The sequence below is a fragment of the Hemitrygon akajei genome, chromosome 8 (assembly GCF_048418815.1).
Source record: "Hemitrygon akajei chromosome 8, sHemAka1.3, whole genome shotgun sequence".
NCBI classification, from domain to species: Eukaryota; Metazoa; Chordata; class Chondrichthyes; order Myliobatiformes; family Dasyatidae; genus Hemitrygon; species Hemitrygon akajei.
Window position 1 is genome coordinate 180464993 of NC_133131.1, and position 20795 is coordinate 180485787.

At 41.7% G+C, this 20795-nt stretch overlaps 1 protein-coding gene across 3 annotated transcripts in view; it reads right to left on the reverse strand.

Moving 5' to 3' along the window:
- The window catches only part of mapk15 (mitogen-activated protein kinase 15), a 182629-nt gene that overhangs the window by 110052 nt on the left and 51782 nt on the right, over positions 1–20795 (reverse strand). For all 3 annotated transcript variants that reach the window (XM_073055254.1, XM_073055253.1, XM_073055255.1), the window contains exon 6: positions 17163–17326. In XM_073055254.1, coding sequence (XP_072911355.1) covers positions 17163–17326 — 164 coding nt within the window. The remainder of the gene's footprint in view (positions 1–17162; positions 17327–20795) is intronic.

A 20795-nucleotide genomic window follows, 5' to 3' on the forward strand; every position in this document is an offset into this window, starting at 1 on the left:
CACCACCTAGAACCTAACCCTTTAATTGCTTTGTTCGGTTTCTGGGGTGAGTCAGATTTACGTCTGAGTTCGACTAAGTGTCGAATATTATCTTTTGCCTCTCTCCTGGCTAGACGTTTAATCCTCCTTAGATGGAGAGATGTTGCCCCGCCCACGCATGCTCAATGGCTTAACGATATTATGGCCTGCTTAGACCTTGAAAAAATTCATTATTCAGTCCTTAATTCGGATTTAAAGTTCCATAAGGTCTGGGACCTTTTATTGAGTACTTTCATAACCTTCCTCTTGACTAAGGTTTTTTTTCGGTCCCTTGCTTTCAGCTCCTTTTTTTTTGTTGGTAGTAGGCATTAATATCTTCTGTTGCTAAGTATATTTACAGTTTTGGGGGTTTGATTGTCCTGATTTATATTCTCTATATTGTGTTGTGGTCGGTCTGGAGTTTTTTTTGTTGCGGGGCTTGGGGAGGATACTAATTTTACATGTCTTCAATTTGGGTGCTTTCTCAATTATCTTTCTTTGTATCATATTATTATTGTATGTTTATTTTTGCACTGTATTAATGTTCATTTTGATCTGGGTTTTTTTTATCTGTAGCTATGTAGAAAATGTATAAAAAAACTAATTAAAAAAAATTAGCCAGAAAAAGCGGCACACCAGAGGACTGGGAGAAATTCAGAGTCCAGCAGAAGGGCTTAATTAGGAAATGGAAAAAAGATTATGAGAGAAAGCTGGCAGGGAACATAAAAACTGACTGTAAAAGCTTTTATAGATATGTGAAAAGAAAAAGATTGGTTAAGACAAATGTAGGTCCCTTACAGTCAGAAATAGGTGAATAGATCATGGGGAACAAGGACATGGCAGACCAATTGAATAATTGAATAATAACCAATTTGAGGATGTAACTAGTAGAGTGGATAGGGGAGAATCAGTGGATGTGGTATATTTGGATTTTCAAAAGGCTTTTGACAAGGTCCCACACAGGAGATTAGTGTGCAAACTTAAAGCACACGGTATTGGGGGTATGGTATTGATGTGGATAGAGAATTGGTTGGCAAACAGGAAGCAAAGAGTGGGAATAAATGGGACCTTTTCAGATTGGCAGGCGGTGACTAGTGGGGTACTGCAAGGCTCAGTGCCGGGACCCCAGTTGTTTACAATATATATTAATGATTTAGACGAGGGAATTAAATGCAGCATCTCCAAGTCCGCTGATGACACGAAGCTGGGCGGCAGTGTTAGCTGTGAGGAAGATGCTAAGAGGATGAAGGGTGACTTGGATAGGTTAGGTGAGTGGGCAAATTCATGGCAGATGCAATTTAATGTGGATAAATGTGAGGTTATCCACTTTGGTTGCAAGAACAGGAAAACAGATTATTCTCTGAATGGTGGCCGATTAGAAAAAGGGGAGGTGCAACGAGACCTGGGTGTCATTGTACACCAGTCATTGAAGCTGGGCATGCAGGTACAGCAGGCGGTGAAAAAGGCAAATGGTATGTTGGCATTCATAGCAAGAGGATTCGAGTACAGGAGCAGGGAGGTTCTACTGCAGTTGTACAAGGCCTTGGTGAGACCACAGCTGGATTATTGTGTGCAGTTTTGGTCTCCTGATCAGAGGAAAGACATTCTTGCCACAGAGGGAGTACAAAGAAGGTTCACCAGATTGATTCCTGGGATGGCAGGACTTTCATATGAAGAAAGACTGGATCGACTAGGCTTACAATCGCTGGAATTTAGAAGATTGAGGGGGGATCTTATTGAAATGTATAAAATTCTAAAGGGATTGGAACAGGCTAGACGCAGGAAGATTGTTTCCAATGTTGGGGGAGTCCAGAACGAGGGGTCACAGTTTAAGGATAACCATATAACCATATAACCATATAACAATCACAGCACGGAAACAGGCCATTCCGGCCCTCCTAGTCCGCGCCGAACTCTTAATCTCACCTAGTCCCACCTACCCGCACTCAGCCCATAACCCTCCACTCCTTTCCTATCCATATACCTATCCAATTTTACCTTAAATGACACAACTGAACTGGCCTCTACTACTTCTACAGGAAGCTCATTCCACACAGCTATCACTCTCTGAGTAAAGAAATACCCCCTCGTGTTTCCCTTAAACTTTTGCCCCCTAACTCTCAAATCATGTCCTCTCGTTTGAATCTCCCCTACTCTCAATGGAAACAGCCTATTCACGTCAACTCTATCTATCCCTCTCAACATTTTAAATACCTCGATCAAATCCCCCCTCAACCTTCTACGCTCCAATGAATAGAGACCTAACTTGTTCAACCTTTCTCTGTAACTTAAGTGCTGAAACCCAGGTAACATCCTAGTAAATCGTCTCTGCACTCTCTCTAATTTATTGATATCTTTCCTATAATTCGGTGACCAGAACTGTACACAATATTCCAAATTTGGCCTTACCAATGCCTTGTACAATTTTAACATTACATCCCAACTTCTGTACTCAATGCTCTGATTTATAAAGGCCAGCGTTCCAAAAGCCTTCTTCACCACCCTATCTACATGAGACTCCACCTTCAGGGAACTATGCACTGTTATTCCTAGATCTCTCTGTTCCACTGCATTCCTCAATGCCCTACCATTTACCCTGTATGTTCTATTTGGATTATTCCTGCCAAAATGTAGAACCTCACACTTCTCAGCATTAAACTCCATCTGCCAACGTTCAGCCCATTCTTCTAACCGGCATAAATCTCCCTGCAAGCTTTGAAAACCCACCTCATTATCCACAACACCTCCTACCTTAGTATCATCAGCATACTTACTAATCCAATTTACCACCCCATCATCCAGATCATTTATGTATATTACAAACAACATTGGGCCCAAAACAGATCCCTGAGGCACCCCGCTAGTCACCGGCCTCCATCCCGATAAACAATTATCCACCACTACTCTCTGGCATCTCCCATCTAGCCACTGTTGAATCCATTTTATTACTCCAGCATTAATACCTAACGACTGAACCTTCTTAACTAACCTTCCATGTGGAACTTTGTCAAAGGCCTTGCTGAAGTCCATATAGACTACATCCACTGCCTTACCCTCGTCAACGTTCCTCGTAACTACTTCAAAAAGGGGAAGCCTTTTAGGATTGAGATGAGGAAAAACTTCTTCACACAGAGAGTGGTGAATCTGTGGAATTCTCTGCCTCAAGAAACAGTTGAGGCCAGTTCATTGGCTATATTTAAGAGGGAGTTACATATGGCCCTTGTGGCTAAAGAGATCAGGGGGTATGGGGAGAGAAAGCAGGCACAGGGTTCTGAGTTGGATGATCAGCCATGATCATATTGAATGGCGGTGCAGGCTCGAAGGGCCGAATGGCCTACTCCTGCACCTATTTTCTATGCTTCTATGAATCTGGACACTTTGCATCCAGTCATCACAATGCCATTAGTTTCAAAGTAAGTATGCATAAAGATAGTTCTGGTCAATGGGTTGAGATTGTAAATTGGACAAAGGCCAATTTTTTTGCTATCGGAAAGGACCTAAAAAGTGAGGATTCAGACAGGCTGTTTTCTGGCAAAGGTATACTTGGTAAGTAGGAGGCCTCCAAAACTGAAATTTTGATAGTACAATGCTTGTATGTACCTGTCAGAATAAAAGATAAAGTTAACAGTTGTAGGGAATCTTCATTTTCAAGAGATATTGAGGCCCTGTTTAAGAAAAAAAAGGAGATGCATTGCAGGTATAGGCAGTAGAAGCAAGTGAGGGGCTTAAGGAGTATAAGAAATGCAACAGGACACTTAAGAAAGAAATCAGGAGATGGACAGAGAAGTAAGGCAAAATGGCATCAACTTTATGGACTCTCTACAGATTATATAGGAGGAGGTGTTTGCTGTCTAGAGGCAAATTAGGGTGGATAAATCCCCAAGGCCTTAGGAAACTTTACCTTATAACCATTTAACAATTACAGCACGGAAACAGGCCATCTCAGTCCTTCTAGTCCGTGCCGAACGCTTACTCTCACCTAGTCCCACTGACCCACACTCAGCCCATAACCCTTCATTCCTTTCCTGTCCATATACCTATCCAATTTTATTTTAAATGACAATACCGAACCTGCCTCTACCACTTCTACTGGAAGCTCATTCCACACAGCTACCACTCTCTGAGTAAAGAAATTCCCCCTCGGGTTACCCTTAAACTTTTGCCCCCTAACTCTCAACTCATGTCCTCTAGTTTGAATCTCCCCTACTCTCAATGGAAAAAGCCTATCCACATCAACTCTATCTACTCCCCTCATAATTTTAAATACCTCTATCAAGTCCCCCCTCAACCTTCTACAGTCCAAAGAATAAAGACCTAACTTGCTCAACCTTTCCCTGTAACTTAGGTGCTGAAACCCAGATAACATTCTAGTAAATCTTCTCTATACTCTCTCTATTTTGTTGACATCTTTCCTATAATTTGGTGACCAGAACTGTACACAATACTCCAAATTCGGCCTTACCAATGCCTTGTACAATTTTAACATTACATCCCAACTCCTATACTCAATGCTCAGATTTTAAAGGCCAATTTACCAAAAGCTTTCTTCACCACCCTATCCACATGAGATTCCACCTTCAGGGAACTATGCACCATTATTCCTAGATTGCTTTAGGAGGCAAGTGCAGAAACTCCTGGGTTCCTAGCAGAAATATTTAAAACATCCTTAGCAATAGATAAAGTGCTGGAGGATTGGAGGATAGCCAAGGTTTTTCCACTGTCTAAAAATAAACCAGGAAATTTCAGGCCAGTGAGCCTGACATCAGTAGTGAGGAAGTTACTATGGGACCAGATATACAAGCATTTGGATAGACGTAGTCAGCATGGCTTTGTGTGTGGCAGGTAGTATCTAACCAATCTTTTTTGAGTTTTTTGAGCAAGTTACTATGTCTACATGAACTTTAGCAAGGCATTTGACAAGGTCCCACATGGGAGGTTGGTCAGGAAGTTTGTCATTTGGCATTCAAGATGAAGTATAAATTGAATTACACATTGGCTTTGTGGGAGAAACCAGATAGTGGTAGTAGATTGCTGCCTCTCTAACTAAAGGCCTGTGACTAGTGGAGTGCCACAGGGATCGGTGCTGGGTCTGTTTTTGTTTGTCATCTAGATCATTAAGTTTGCAGATGGCACCAAGATTGGGGGTGAAGTGGACAGCAATGAGGACTATCATGGCTTGCAGCAGGATCTTGACTAGCTGGAAAAATGGGCTAAGAAGTGACAGATTGAATTTAATGTAGATAAGTGCATCAGTAGGACCAATCTGGTAGGTCTTACACAATGAATGATAGGGCACTGAGGAGTGCTGTAATACAAACAGATCTGGGAATACAGGTCTATTATTCATTGAAAGTGACATCACAGGTTGATATGGTTGTAAAGAAAGCTTTAGGCACATTGGTCTTCATAAATCTGTTATGTACCCCTAGGGTTCATATTTTCTGAGGACTATCACTTTAAAATGTCGGGAGAATGAGACTGGTTTTTGGACACTGTTTGAGTTGTTATTAAGAGAGAGAGGGAGGCGTTCAACACAATGAGAGAGCGAGAGACAGAGACTGCTCAAAAGATTGATGTTATGGTTTCTCTACAAGCTTGTTTACCTTTCCACAAGGACACATGCCTGCTTGTAAAACTCTTACAGAGAGAGGAGGGCGGAGCAGGTTGATGGACAACCAGAGTCCAACATGTGGGGATAAATACCAAGTCCACTGATACAGACAGACACACGTTTTGGACACTGGATGAGCTTTGTTGTACCCACAGGAAGGTTGGGTTTTGGAGGATCGATTCGGGGAAATCGATCAGTGGCTCTCACAGTGTGAAAAGGTGTGACTGGTGGGGAATTATTTGTGTGTCCACCCTTGCCTGGGTGATAATTCCATCACTGAAGATGAATGGTCGCACGTGTTATGGTCATAGTCGGCGACTACAACAGGATTTCAGAAGACAACGGGAAGATCGACGGCATCAGCTCACCTCTCACCTCTCTCTCTCCAACGCTACTCAACTAACTACCTTGAACTGAACTGAACTCGTTTCAACATCGTAAGACTATATCCATTCACCCCAATATATATAAATCATTGCTAACCTGTTTAATATATCTGCATTTATAGTACTGTATTGCGTAGTTACTAATAAACACTATTAGTTATTAGCAATACAAGGCTCCAATGTGCTTTCCATTTCTGCTGGTTCTTTAACCCATCACGGGGTACGTGACAAATCATAGTATTGAGTATAGGAGATGGAATGTTATATTGAAGTTGTATAAGACTTTGGTGAGATCTAACTTGGGAGTATTGTGTGCAGTTTTGATCACCTCCTTACAGGAAAAATGTAAATAAGTTTGAAAGAGTACAGAGAGGTCCTGAATTATAAGGAAAAATTGAATAGGTGCAGACTTCATTCCTTTGAACATAGAGATTGAGAGGTGATTTGAAAGAGGTATACAAAATTATGAAAGAAATATGATACATGCAAGCAGGCTTTTCCCGCTGAGGTTGGGGAGGATAACTAGAGGTCATGGGTTAAGGGTGAAAGGTGAAAAGCTTAAGAGAACATGAGGGAAATCTTCTTCACTCAGAGGGTCATGACAATGTGGAATGAGCTGCCAGCGCAAGTAGTGCATGCAAGCCTGATTCCAACATTCAAGAAAAGTTTGGATCATGGATGGTGCGGGTATGGAGGGCTATCGTCCTGGTGTAGCTAGATGGGATTAGGTAGCTTAAATAGTTTGGCATAGACTATTTGGGCTGAAGGCCTACTTCTGTGCTGTACTTTTCTATGACTCTATGACCATCTCACAACCCCCACCCCATTCTCCCACATTTTCCTTAAGATTAAGGAAATCCTAAAACATTCTATAGACCAGGAGCAAGAAGGCAACCAGGGAAAGAGTGGGCCCCCTTTGGGACCAAAAGAGTGATCTGTGGTGGAGCTAGGGATGTGGGCAAGGTCTCACTTCCCTCTTATTCACTAGAAGGCATGTAAGAAAGTGAGTTCAGGAAGGGATCATCTGCAACAGGCTGATATTAAGAAGCAGATGTTAGATCATGCGGGATACTTAAATGTTGATAATTCCCAAGAGCCAAACAAGATCTGTCCCAGGATGATGTGGAAAACCAGCCAGCCAGGAGGTACTGGGACCTAATGGAGATTTTCAGTACCAGAACACTGGGCAATAGCTAATACCGTTCCTCTATTTCAGACAGTACGAATGAACCAGGAAACTACACAATGGTGAGTTTTACATCAGTAGCTGGGAAATTATTGTGGAAAATTCCAAGGAATTAACTTTAACTAGACAACAGAGTGACCCATTGAGGCACCCTTTGAAAAAAAGGTAGTGCAGTCTGATGTGAGCAGAATGAACATTAAATTTTCCTGAATGCTATTGGTATTGCTTTGCTTTGGAAATTGAAAAAGAAAAACCAGTTTATTGAAGAAGAAAGACACATAGCAAGGTAAATATAGCTCCTCTTTGTTTAACAAAGGACACTTCTGATGGCAACATTTCTGGTTGATCTGCCACCCTTGTGCCTCTCGTTGTCAATCTGGAGATGCGCTGTCTCTTCATCCCTTCTGCTGTTTGTTCTTTGTCTCTGATCGTGCATTTCTCAGCTCCTTTGTCTCTTCCTCTCTCCTCTTTCTGTGCCTGTTGTCTGATTCATCCAACTCTTGTTCTCTCCCTCTCCTTGCCGCTTCCCGACGACGTTTAGTGTCATCTCTTGACCATAATGTCCCCCTTCTCTTTCCACGTGGCATAATTAGGCTGACCATATCTTTTTTACCCTAATGCTGGATAGAAAGTACGAAGCAGTAATACCAAAGGAAGCTGATTATTCTTGATGATGTGGTTGGCACTCTCCTAAATGGACATGATATATACTTTTTTTATTATTATTTTTACTCAGCTAGATGGAGCTGCATTCGCGTCTATGCTTTTCTTGGGGCCTGCGTTGATTGACATCGACTTGTTTCCGGGCTTTGTAGGTTGGGTGTTTTTTTTTCTTTTCTTATTCCCATTATGGAATCCCAGAGCATACGCTAATTATTTTTATTGTTGTTCATCTCCGCCGTTTTCGATCACTTTATCCTGACATGCGTCAAACTGCTTTTTTTAGATACAAAGTATCATAACATAAGAACATAAGAGATAGGAGCAGGAGTAGGCCAATCGGCCCCTCAAGCCTGCTCCGCCATTCAACAAGATCATGGCTGATCCAATCTTAACTCTAGTTTTCACCGAATCCCACAAGGCAACAGTGCCAACCAACAGGGCACCATGCCGCCCATTTTATTTGATTATTCATCCCGCCCAAACCCATGTGATCACCCGGGGGAAAAAAACGAGTTGCCAATTGAGGAGAAAAAATCTGGAAAATTCCTCTCCGACCCATCCAGGCTATCGAAAACTGGTCCAGGAGATCACATGGCTGATCTAAACCTAGCCTCATGTCCACTTACCTGCTCGCTCACCGTATCCCCTAATGCCATTTTTATCCAGGAAAATGTCTATCTCCGTTTTGAATTTATTGAGTGTAGTAGCTTCCACAGCTCTCTGGGGCAATAAATTCCACAGCCCCACTACCCTCTGAGTGAAGAAATTTCTCCGCATCTCAGTCCTGGAACGGCATCCCCTTATTTTAAGATTATGCCCCCTGGTCCTAGTTTCACCCATCATTGGGAACATTCTCCCCGCATCCACCCGATCAAGCCCCTTCACAATCTTATATGTTTCAATAAGATCGCCTCTCATTCTTCGGAACTCCAATGAGTAGAGTCCCAATCTACTCAACCTCTCATCATACATCAACCCACCCATCCCCAGAATTAACCTAGTGAACCTTCTCTGCACTGCCTCTAGAGCCAGTATGACATCTAAACAGATCATGATGACATCTAAACAGTTAAATGTTTTAACTTGGAATGTTCGCAGTTGGAATCACCCTATTAAGCGTAAGAAAACATTTAAGGTTATAAATTGATTCCAGCCTGATATAATTTTTGCTCAAGAGATGCATATCAGGCTATGTGATAAAAATCGATTTTTTTAAATTTTGGAAGAGATCTTTATTTCATGCAAACTCCCAGAGTAAAACTAGAGGTGTCTCTATTTTTACCGATTCTAATATTCCTTTTAGTCAGGAGGATATTATAGCTGATATTAATGATAGATTTTTAATTGTTAAAAGAATAATTTGTAACAAGAAAATGGTTTTGGTTAATATTTCTGGACCAAATGTTGATGATCCCTTATTTTTTAAAGCTGTTTTTGCTCTATTACCTGATTTAAATGAATATGTGTTATTAATGGGTGGTGATTTTAATACTTGCTTAAATCCTTTAATGGATAAGTCATCATCCAAACATCAACTTCCTAACTGTTCCACATCACTTATTAATTCCTTTTTAATTGATTATGGTTTAATTGAGGTCTGGAGGCATATGCATCCTAATGATAGAGAATATTCCTTTTTCTCACATGTTCATAATAAATATTCGAGAATGTACTATTTTATAGTCGACCCTCGACTTTAATGTAATGTTCAGAAATGTCAGTATGATGCGATTGCTATTTCTGATCTTGTTCCTTTAAATTTAATATTTGAATTGAAAGATGTTGTTTCTACCAGACAACTTTGGCGTTTTCCAGAACATTTATTACAAAGTGCAGAATTTGTTGAGTTTATTGAAACTCAGATAAAAGAGTTTTTTCTCTTTAATAATATAGGAAACGTCTCCAAGTTATTAATTTGGGATACATTGAAAGCTTACTTACGTGGTCAAATTATATCATATATAGCTAAATTGAAGTGTTACGTACCCGTGACATGTGACAGTGGTGTACTTGTCACGTGACAGTGGTGTTGAAGCTATACAGGACTTAAGGTAGTGGTCTTGTGATGGTGGAGTGACGTCATTTTCCTGCCAGTAGAGGTCATGTGACAGTTTTTTTTTGTTTTTTTTTACAGGGTATAAAAGGAGGACCCCTCCCTGTGAGGAGGGGCAGTTCGTGGCTGGATTTGCCATTTTGACTTCATACCACTGCATGGTTCAATATTATTACACAGTTTAGTTGAAAGATGGAGTTTTATTTAATGCCTAAAGTTTAAAAGGTCATTGCCAGCAGTTTCTTTATAATACTGCCAGTTAAAAATCAGTGGAGAGTGAAGATCGGAGTTCAGGAGCTAAAAGATTGAGGAAAGTCGATTTCGACGGTGAAACAGGTTCAACCTTGTTTGATCCTCATTCGGAAGGAATTCGTTGGCTGTCCCCGTGTTAATCCCTGCGAAATAGCAGAAAGGATTGGGAATAGTTTTGTCAAGGAAAGGTCAGTGCCTTTAAGCCGTTTCATTTCCATCTTCGTAAATTCTCCGTGAGAAAAGTATAGTTCGACTGGGAACCACAACGAGACGACGTGAAAGAGAATTTAAATCGTCTAAGAAGTCTCTTCTTTAATGGACTGTAAGCATTTTGAACTTTTGCAGTACTACTTTGAAGAACTGTTTTTGCAACATCGCTTTAAGAACTGTTTAAGCTTCATTGCTTTAAGAACTGTTTAAGCTGCTGCACAGCAGCTGATTTCCGGTTACGTTAGTGGTTTGTTTACTTTTGGGGGTTTGTTTTTCAGTGTTTAATAAATGTTTTATTTGTTATAAAAACCCCTGCCTCAGTCATATATTTATTGTTGCTGAATCCGTAACAGAAGAAACAAACAAGAATGGAATTAGATAAAATTTCTAAACAAATTAAAGAATTGGAAAACATTAATGCAATCTCTCCAAATGTTGTTTCATTTAAAAGAGTAGAACTACGATCACAGTATAATTTATTATTAACATATCCTATTGAAGGATATTTGCTTAAATTTAAAAGTCAATTTTATATCTCTGGGGATAAAAATAATAAGCTCTTAGCTTCCCAACTAAGAGCAGTTAGAGCTAAAAGACAAATTTTAAAGATTCGTAAAAACAATGGAGATATAGTAAGTAACTATGAGGATATTAATAATACTTTTCAAGATTTTTATTCTGATCTTTATAGGTCTCAATTTCCCGCAGATTCCTCCAAAATAGAAGCTTTTTTACATAAGATTAAATTTCCACAAATTTCTGATGAAGATCAACAGATGCTTGATGCTCCAATTACCGAGCATGAAATTCAGAAAGCTATTTTATCAATGCAATCAGGTAAAGCTCCCAGACTTGATTGTTATTAGGTGGGATTTTTCAAAAAATTTGAAAGATTACTTTCTCCGTATCTTTTGGAAATGTTTCATGAATCCTTTGAGTAGGGTAATTTATCTTCTTCTTTTTATGAAGCATCTATTTCCTTGATTCTTAAAAAAGATAAAGACCCTGTGGAATGTTCTTCATATAAACCTATTTTGTTATTAAATGTGGATGCAAAAATTCTTTCTAATATAATGGCTAACCGCTTGGAAAATATTTTAATTAAAATTATCTCTATGGACCAAATGGGCTTTATCAAAGGCCGTTACTCTTTCTCTAATGTTCGGAGATTGATGAACATTATTTATTCACCATTATCTAAGCAACCTCAATGTGTTATCTCTCTTGATGCAGAAAAGGCATTCGATAGAGTTGAGTGGCCATACTTGTTCAAAGTATTAGAAAAATTTGGTTTTGGTAATAATTTTAATAGATGGATTCAAACGATCTATAAGAACTCTATTGCCATGGTCTTTAGATCAACATGTAATTGCATTTGTTACATTGTTGGCAAGAAGGGCTATTTTATTAAAATGAAAAGATATCGCTTCCCCTACATTGATTGAATGGTTTTCTCAAGTAATGTTATGTCTCAGCTTGGAAAAAATTAGAAGTAGAACTTTTGAACCTCGATTTGATTTTGAGAGAAGATGGGGTTCTTTTGCCAAATATTACCATATAATTTGAATTATTCTATATGGTTTCCTTCCAATTTTATTATCTTTTTTAAAAAAAAATGTGAATTGGCAGTTGATGAATTTTATTTTCTATATATTTAGATGATGGTTAAACGTATTGCCTCTGGGAGTTGATTCCTAATGGGTTTTTCTTCTCAGTTAGATGGGGTTCTTTTTTTCCTTCTTTTTCTATATATAAATTTTTTTTTCATTTTTATATATTATGATTAGTTTTTTTTCTTCTTCAGCTCTATTAATTGTATACATATTAATTTGTTGATATTTTGTATAATTCTATAGTTGTAGAAGATTATGTATTAATAAAAAGATTCTAAAAATGAAAATAAAAAGATATAGTCACCGCTGCCTTTTGACTGTTGCAAAGGGTTTTATGGGTGTCTCAAAGTACGTCATTATGGGTCACGGGATGTTATATCATGCTTAAATTTACAGAAGATCTGATATTCAGTTTTTGAATCTATTCAAGACTTTTATACATTGTGGGGACCATTTTTGAGTTATTTTCAAAACCTTTGCTCTGTTGTAAAAGTACAGATGGTGGCTAATAATTTATTTTATATGATAAGGGTTTCCCCCCCTTTTTTCTTGCTTTTCCTAACAGCTCTGACTTTGGTAGTGGGTTTAGATTTTTTTTCTGTATAACAAAATTATTATATTTCAATATTACAATTTAGTTTAATTTTTATGAATACAGGGTTTTGTGATTGTAACTATTTTTAATACAATGTATTTGTTACTTTTTTTACTTATAATACATATCTTCTTGTGCTCTGTATTCCTTCATGCAGAAACTAATAAAAATATTGAAAGAGAAGTACGTCATTACAATAAGATTTAATGATCTCTTATTATTGGGTGGCAGTTAGATCTGTCCCAATCCTGCACATGCTGATGGTGATCAGCAGTATGCGACCGCTCGAAACAGAGCTGCCCTGTCCTGCCCCTTTGCTCCAGTTGGTGTCACTGCTGAAGTCGGCCATGCACATGTGCCGTGCTGTCGCGTCCTGACTTCCATGATGGTGGATCGGCTCGGGTGAAAGCGGGGCTGTTGATTTTGGTGAATGAGCAATTTTATATGAATATATAACCCTGAACTTCTGCATTCTGTATTCTGTAAGTTAGCGCATTTTAAGTCGAGTTAGCCAAAAAAGTTTCACTGTAGTGCACCGTTTGCGCTAATTGGAGGTCATAAACAAACAGACAGAGCATGAGAGTTTTAGTAGTATATAGATAGATACTAGATGGCAAGCATTTAGGATAAAAGGGGTAAATTCAAAGATGATATGCAAGGTGGAATGCACAACAGTGTTATAGATAAATACAATAGAGATATATAAGAGGCTCTTAGATGAACAGACCAATGAGCAGAGAATATATGAGTTTAGGCGTTGTGTGGGCAGAAAGGATTAGTTTATTTAGGCAATAGCTCAGTTTATTCATTTGGTACTACACTGAGGGCCAAGGGGCCTGTTCCTATGTTGATGCACACTGTAGAAACAAGGGCAGTTCAGGAATAATTACAATGCTGTGCATGAGAAGTACACTCACTGATTTGATTCCATTTTTGTTGAGGAACGAAGATCAAAAAAGACAGGACAACTGAAACTGTCTATATATGGACCTTTTACAAGATCCCACATGGGCGACTAGTTCAGAAGGTAAAAATATACCTGATTAATTGGATCTAAAATTGACAATGAAAAAGGTTATTAAGATTTACACAGGGATCTTGATCAGCTGGAAATGTGGGCTAAGGAATGGCAAATGGAGTTTAAAATCAGATAAGTGCAGGGTGTTGCTTCTTGGGGTCACAAATGAGGGTGGGATTTTCACTGTGAACTGTAGGGCCCTGGGGTGTGTTGAAAAACAGAGGCATCTTATCCCTCAGATATATGGTTCCCTGAAAGTGTTTCTCAGGTAGACGGGGTGGTGAAGGAGGCTTTTGGCATGCTGGCCATTAGTCGGGGTAATTATTTTGGAAGTTGGCATATTACGTTGCAGTTGCAAAAGGCGTTAATGTGGCTGCATTTGGAATATTGTGCTCAGTTTTGGTCACCCTACTATAGGAAAGATGCCACTAAACAACAAAATCATTTTGAAGAACAAAAGGATGACAGGAGTGAAGGTAGGACTGATTAGAGGTAAAAGTGGGAAGATGTGCCTGGAGGCTGTGGAAGTGAGCGAGGTCCTCAATGAATACTTCTCTTCAGTATTCACCACTGAGAGGGACTGATGGCGGTGAGGACAATATGAGTGAAGCTGATGTTCTGGAGCATGTTGATATTAAGGGAGAGGAGGTGTTGGAGTTGTTAAAATACATTAGGATGGATAAGTCCCTGGGGCCTGATGGAATATTCCCCAGGCTGCTCCACCAGGCGAGGGAAGAGATTGCTGAGCCTCTGGCTAGAATCTTAATGTCCTCGTTGTCCACGGGAATGGAACCAGAGGATTGGAGGGAGGTGAACGTTGTCCCCTTGTTCAAAAAAGGTAGTAGGGATAGTCCAGGTAATTATAGACCAGTGAGCCTTACGTCTGTGGTGGGAAAGCTGTTGGAAGAGATTCTTAGAGATAGGATCTATGGGCATTTAGAGAATCATGGTCTGATCAGGGACAGTCAGCGTGGCTTTGTGATGGGCAGATCGTGCCCAACAAGCCTGATAGAGTTCTTTGAGGAGGTGACCAGGCATATAGATGAGGGTAGTGCAATGGATGTGATCTACATGGATTTTAGTAAGGCATTTGACAAGGTTCCACACAGTAGGCTTATTCATAAAGTCAAAAGGCATGGGATCCAGGGAAGTTTGGCCAGGTGGATTCAGAATTGGCTTGCCTGCAGAAGGTAGAGGGTTGTGGTGGAGGGCGTACATTCAGATTGGAGGGTTTCGACTAGGATCTGTTCTGGGACCTCTACTTTTCGCGATTTTTATTAACGACCTGGATGTGGGGGTAGAAGGGTGCGTTGGTAAGTTTGCAGACGACGCAAAGGTTGGTGGTGTTGTAGATAGTGTAGAGGATTGTTGAAGATTGCAGAGAGACATTGATAGGATGCAGAAGTGGGCTGAGAAGTGGCAGATAGAGTTCAACCTGGAGAAGTGTGAGGTGGTACACTTTGGAAGGACAAACTCCAAGGCAGAGTACAAAGTAAATGGCAGTACCACTACTTGGTAGTGTGCAGGAGCAGAGGGATCTGGGGGTACATGTCCACACATCCCTAAAAGTCACCTCACAGGTAGATAGGGTAATTAAGAAAGCTTATGGGGTGTTAGCTTTCATAAGTCGAGGGATAGAGTTTAAGAGTCGCAATGTACTGATGCAGCTCTATAAAACTCTAGTTACGCCACACTTGGAGTACTGTGTCCAGTTCTGGTCACTTCACTATAGCAAGGATGTGGAAGCATTGGAAAGGGTACAGAGGAGATTTACCAGGATGCTGCCTGGTTTAGAGAGTATGGATTATGATCAGAGATTAAGGGAGCTAGGGCTTTACTCTTTGGAGAGGAGGATGAGAGGAGACATGATAGAGGTGTACAAGATATTAAGAGGAATAGACAGAGTGGACAGCCAGTGCCTCTTCCCCAGGGCACCACTGCTTGGTACAAGAGGATATGGCTTTAAGGTAAGGGGAGGGAAGTTCAAGGGGGATATTAGAGGAAGTTTTTTTCACTCAGAGAGTGGTTGGTGCGTGGAATGCACTGCCTGAGTCAGTGGTGGAGACAGATACACTAGTGAAGTTTAAGAGACTACTAGACAGGTATATGGAGGAATTTAAGGTGGGGGGCTTATATGAGGCAGGTTTTGAGGGTCGGCATAACATTGTGGGCCGAAGGGTCTGTTCTATGTTAAACTGGAGAGAGTTCGGAGGAGATTTATAAGGATGCTGTTAGGACTTCAGAGATTGATTCATGGAGAGAGTTTGGACAGGTTGGCACTGTTTTCACAGCAGGATAGCAGAATAAGGTATAATCTTCTAGCCACAAACAAGAGAAAATCTGTAGAGGCTGGAAATCCAAGCAACACACACAAAATGCTTGAGGAACTCAGCAGGCCAGGCAGTATCTATGGAGTACAGTTGACATTTCGGGCTGAAACCCTTCAGTAGGACCAATCTTCTTGAGCAGTCTTTTTCTCAGTGTTAGGAATGGAGAACTGAGGGCATAAGTTTAAGTAGAGAGGGGAGAGATTTAGTAGGCAACTTTCTCACCCAAGGGTGGTGGGTAAATGGAATGAGCTGCTAGAGGAAGTGGTTGTGGCAGGAGCAATCACAACATTTAAAAGATACTTGGGTCAGAAAGGTTTAGAGGGATTTGGGCCAAACAAATGCTGGTAAATAGGACTCACTTAGATGGAAATGATGGTCAGCAGTTGGACCGAAGGGCCTGTTCTCATAGTTCATGACTCTACAAAACACTGGTTAGACCACATAGAGTATTATGTGCATATCTGGTCTCCACACCATAATCTTGAAGAACATGTGCAGTAGATTCACCTGGACTTCAGTTATGGGAAGAGATTAGCTTTGTTTTCCCTGAATGGTGATCTAAATATGGTATTTAAGATCATAGGGCAGACAATCAGAATCTGCTGACCATGGCTGGGGTATCAAAAACAAAAGGGCATAGGTTGATGATAACTCCACCATAGATGGTCCCAAGCCCAGCTGCACTAGGCATGGGGTCAGCAACCCCATCCTTTAAAACCCCAGTGCTACACAACAGAAGTTCTGAAGACCACTTCTCTGGGAGAGGAATGATACACCAAGAAGATGGGTAACACCTTGAAACAATGCAAAAGACTGGCCTAGTGCAGAGGACTCTGGCAAGCTACTGTAAGCAGACAATGCCCCAGTAGGGATGATGGTGTTTAAAAAGAAGAAAAATAGGTTGATGATGAAAATGAACAGTTTTAAAGGGACTTTGAGATGCAAGTTGTTTACAGAGAGTGACTGATACCTGGATTTCACTGCTGGATAGTATGGAGTCAGATATAGTCATTTTAGCCTTAAATTAGCAAGTCATTGAAATTTACAGCTGGAACCAGGATGAATGCAACTGGATAAAAGGTCAAAATGGAAGCAGTGGGATGAAGGGCCTGTTTCAGTGCTGTACAACTCTAGGCACTGCTAAAGCTGTCTGCTCACCATCACAATCAGGGAAGAACAATAAATGCTAAGATTTCAAAGATCAATCAATAAGAGCAAACAGCTGACCTGGGAGATGCAAGGAGGATTTCTGGTGCTCGATACCATCGAGTAGCCACATACTCCGTCAGTGCTGGGTTCCCCTGCTCCTCTTGTATCTGGTTGATGCAGCGAGCCAGTCCAAAGTCACACAATTTGACAAAGCAGTCTGAATCCAGGAGAATGTTTGAAGGCTGGGAGGGTGGTGACAACAGTACCCAAGGTTAGTGCACACAATTCAGGAGCAGTGGGGGGGGGTGTTAAAGTCACAGCTGAAAACAGAACAAAGGTGGTGTAGAGTGACAGGACAGGAGCTGAAAATGGAAGCAGGGAGAATTATATTTATTCAAGTTACAGTGCAGACATGCCCTTCTAGCCTAATGAGCTGCACAACCAAAAACCCATCTATTTAACCCTAACCTAATCATGGGAAAATTTACAATGTCCACTTAATCTACTAACCTCAATGTCTTTGAAATGTGGGAGGAAATCGGAGCATCTAGAGGAAACCCACATGCTCACAGGCATGGGGTGGTGGTGTAGGGTAACATATATGGGTGAAATGTACATAATTCATTACCACCTACATTGAGCTGGGATTTCACTTTAAAAGGCTGGTCTGACATGATGACGCAAGGATTTTTAACATACTTTGGTGGTGTAGGTTTCGGAATTCAATAAAATGTTTAATGGGTTTTGTTAAACATAAAATACCTCTGTAAACCTATGTAGCCCTCAGGGTCAGCCAGCATGAGTTTGTCTAGTGGAAGACAGCCTCTGGCCCAGCCAAACTGAGAAATCTCGTTCGTGTGGATGCTGCATGATGTGCTGCCCGTTTACAAATCCGTACTGCAGAATATCAGAAAGTACACCATATGCAATTAAACGATTGAACTTTATCAATCTTAATCTGACTATAGGGTTTGTAAAGAAAATAACAAGAAAAAGGGCCCATTTTAATGAAACAGTCTAAGGTGCAGGTTGAACTCACAGTTCCATCCATTCATTTCCCATCGACCTCCTCCAAGCTTTGCTGACCCCCCCCCCCCCCCCAGACCCTCACTCTAAGTCCACTCTGTCCAGCGGTCTACCAACTCTCTCCATTTGCATCTTCCCTCTCTATCTCTTGCCAACAAAAGACCACAAAATCCCTTCTCTCAGACCAACAAGAAAGATCAACATGCCTCTCATTGGCTGGTCAACATTCTAAAGCCCCCTGTTATCTCTAGTCATAACTGAGACATTGCTGCTACAGAAAAACCATTACATTAGCAGTGAAACATTACAGCACATTACACTCTCCCCCCCACCAAATTTAGTCATGTTCTCATGACATTGAGTTAATTTGCCAACCTTTCCTGCAAAGCACAAAGTCCAACTCAGAGGTAAATGACAGTGACATAGCTCCCCAAAACGATAGGGGTCACACTCTGTTCCCCTGGTGCTACGTAGGCCAGCCTATCCGATGGTCTCCTAATTCTCTGAGACCACTGTTCCCCCTCACCTAACTCTTCAATTTCAGAAACTACTGGGGATACTTCTGATACGTTTGGTCTACCTGGCGAGGCCATCCCCAGCCAATCATTCATGCCCACCTGCTATTTGGGCCCCTCTGTCTCGTGGCCAAGCCCTACTTCATCCCTTGCAGGGTCCCGCTGCAACCCAGGCTGTCCATGTCCACAGACAGCTCCCCCCCTCCAACACTTCACCTGACTCAATGGGAGAAGGGCTGGAAGTCTCTTCCTCAATCAATGGGGAGTTAGCAATACCACACATCCAGGTCCTCATCCTCCGAATCAGTATCCCTCTCAGGGGTGGGGTGGGGGCTAGCCTAACCTCTCCCACTGTGGGCCCTGCAGTCACCCCGTGCTCTCGCAAAATACAGTTACTAGGTGTAAGCTCCAAGTTGGGCTCTGGGCCTACCTGAACCTCTTGTCCCAGCACAGAAGGTGGTTCCAATGGAGAATCTTGACAAGCCCATTCCCATTCTCTGGTTTCACCCAGAAAACTGGTAGGTTTAGCATCTGACTCTCCACCACATAGGGTGTATCCACCCAACGGTCAGCCAACTTATGTTTCCCAGGTAGACCCAAATTCCTTATGAGGAGGAGGAGTTGGGAGAACTTCATCGTTTGATCATACTTCTTATTTCCTTGATTCTGCTTAGCAGCTGCGACCCCAGCTAATTCATATGCCCTTTTCAGCTCTCTTCTCATATCAGACACATACTTTAGATAAATCTTCGGTGGTAAGTCGCCCTTGTCAGTCCCAAAGCAAAGGTCAATAGGCAACCTCGCCTAGGTCCCAAACATCAGATAGTTTGGCGAGTACCCAGTAGCTTCATTTCAGGTACAATTGTAACTGTGAACCAGGTGTCCAATATGTTGACTCCACCTGCTCTTCTTGCTGACCTCCAGGCTCACGAGCATATCTAGCAAGGTCCAATTAAACCTCTCTGGCTGGGGATCATCCTGTAGGAGATAGGGCATGGTCCTCGTCTTCGCAACTCCAAGCACGTCCAGTAACTCATGGATGAGTCTGCTCTCGAAATTCCGTCCCTGATCACTGTGTAGCTGCCTGGAAAGGCATAATACATGAAATACTTCTCCCATAACACTTAGGCCACGGTGGACATCCTCTGGTCCTTGGTAGGAAAAGCATATCTGGTTTGGTGGTCCATGATGACTAAGATATTTGCCATGTCGCTGGCATTGGGTTCTATTGACAGGGTATCCATACACACCAGGTCCAGGGGACCCGCAAACTGCAAGTGGGACAAGGGAGCTGCCTGCGTAGGCAGCTTCTTCCGCCATATGCATCAAATGCATGACTTGCAGTATTCTTCAACCTCCGACTTCATTTGGGGCCAGTAAAACTATTCTCTGAGCAACCCATAGGTCTTTTCAAACCCCAAATGGCCAGAAACATCATGAAGTGTCTTCAACGCAATCCTCCAATACTTCTCCGGCAGAACCAACTGGCAACGCCGAGGTCGTTCCTGGGGTGACATGACCCCAGTATAGGATCTGATTCTGCAACTCCAACCGAGGCCAGTCTCTCAGTAATGGAGACACCATCGCATGTTTCATTTCTCTGCCTGAGCCATGTCTCCCTTTTTGACCTCTGACCAAATGGTGCCAATGCCAGGGTCATCTCGCTTAGCAGCTGCCACTTCCCCAGACAGCCAGGAGGGATGGGATGAAGGCAGGGGAATGGGATGACTGGAAGAAGAGGATCAGTCCATGATTGAATGGCAGAGCAGACTCGAAGGGCCGAATGGCCTACTTCTGCTCCTATATCTTATGGTCTTACAATTTAATTCAATTCTGACAGCTGATTTGTCTTCAGAGCAGTCAGGTTACAGTAAACTTGGGGAGTGGCATCATCAGAAGCTCCCAAGTGATCCACCACTTGAACCTGCTCCTCCTTTCCCACTGCTTTCATGGTGATAGGAAACTGACACATGGCCTTTACCCCAGGGGCAGGAACACCCTCCCACTCCTCGTCCCTGTCCAGACCCTCATGCACCCGTTGCGGCAAAGCATCAGCGTCAATGTTCCTGCTTCCCAGCCAGGCTGAAATCATAGGCAGACAATGCTGCCAGCTACCGATGGCCTGTGGCATCCAGTTTTGCAGAGGGCAGGATATAAGTTAGGGGGTTGT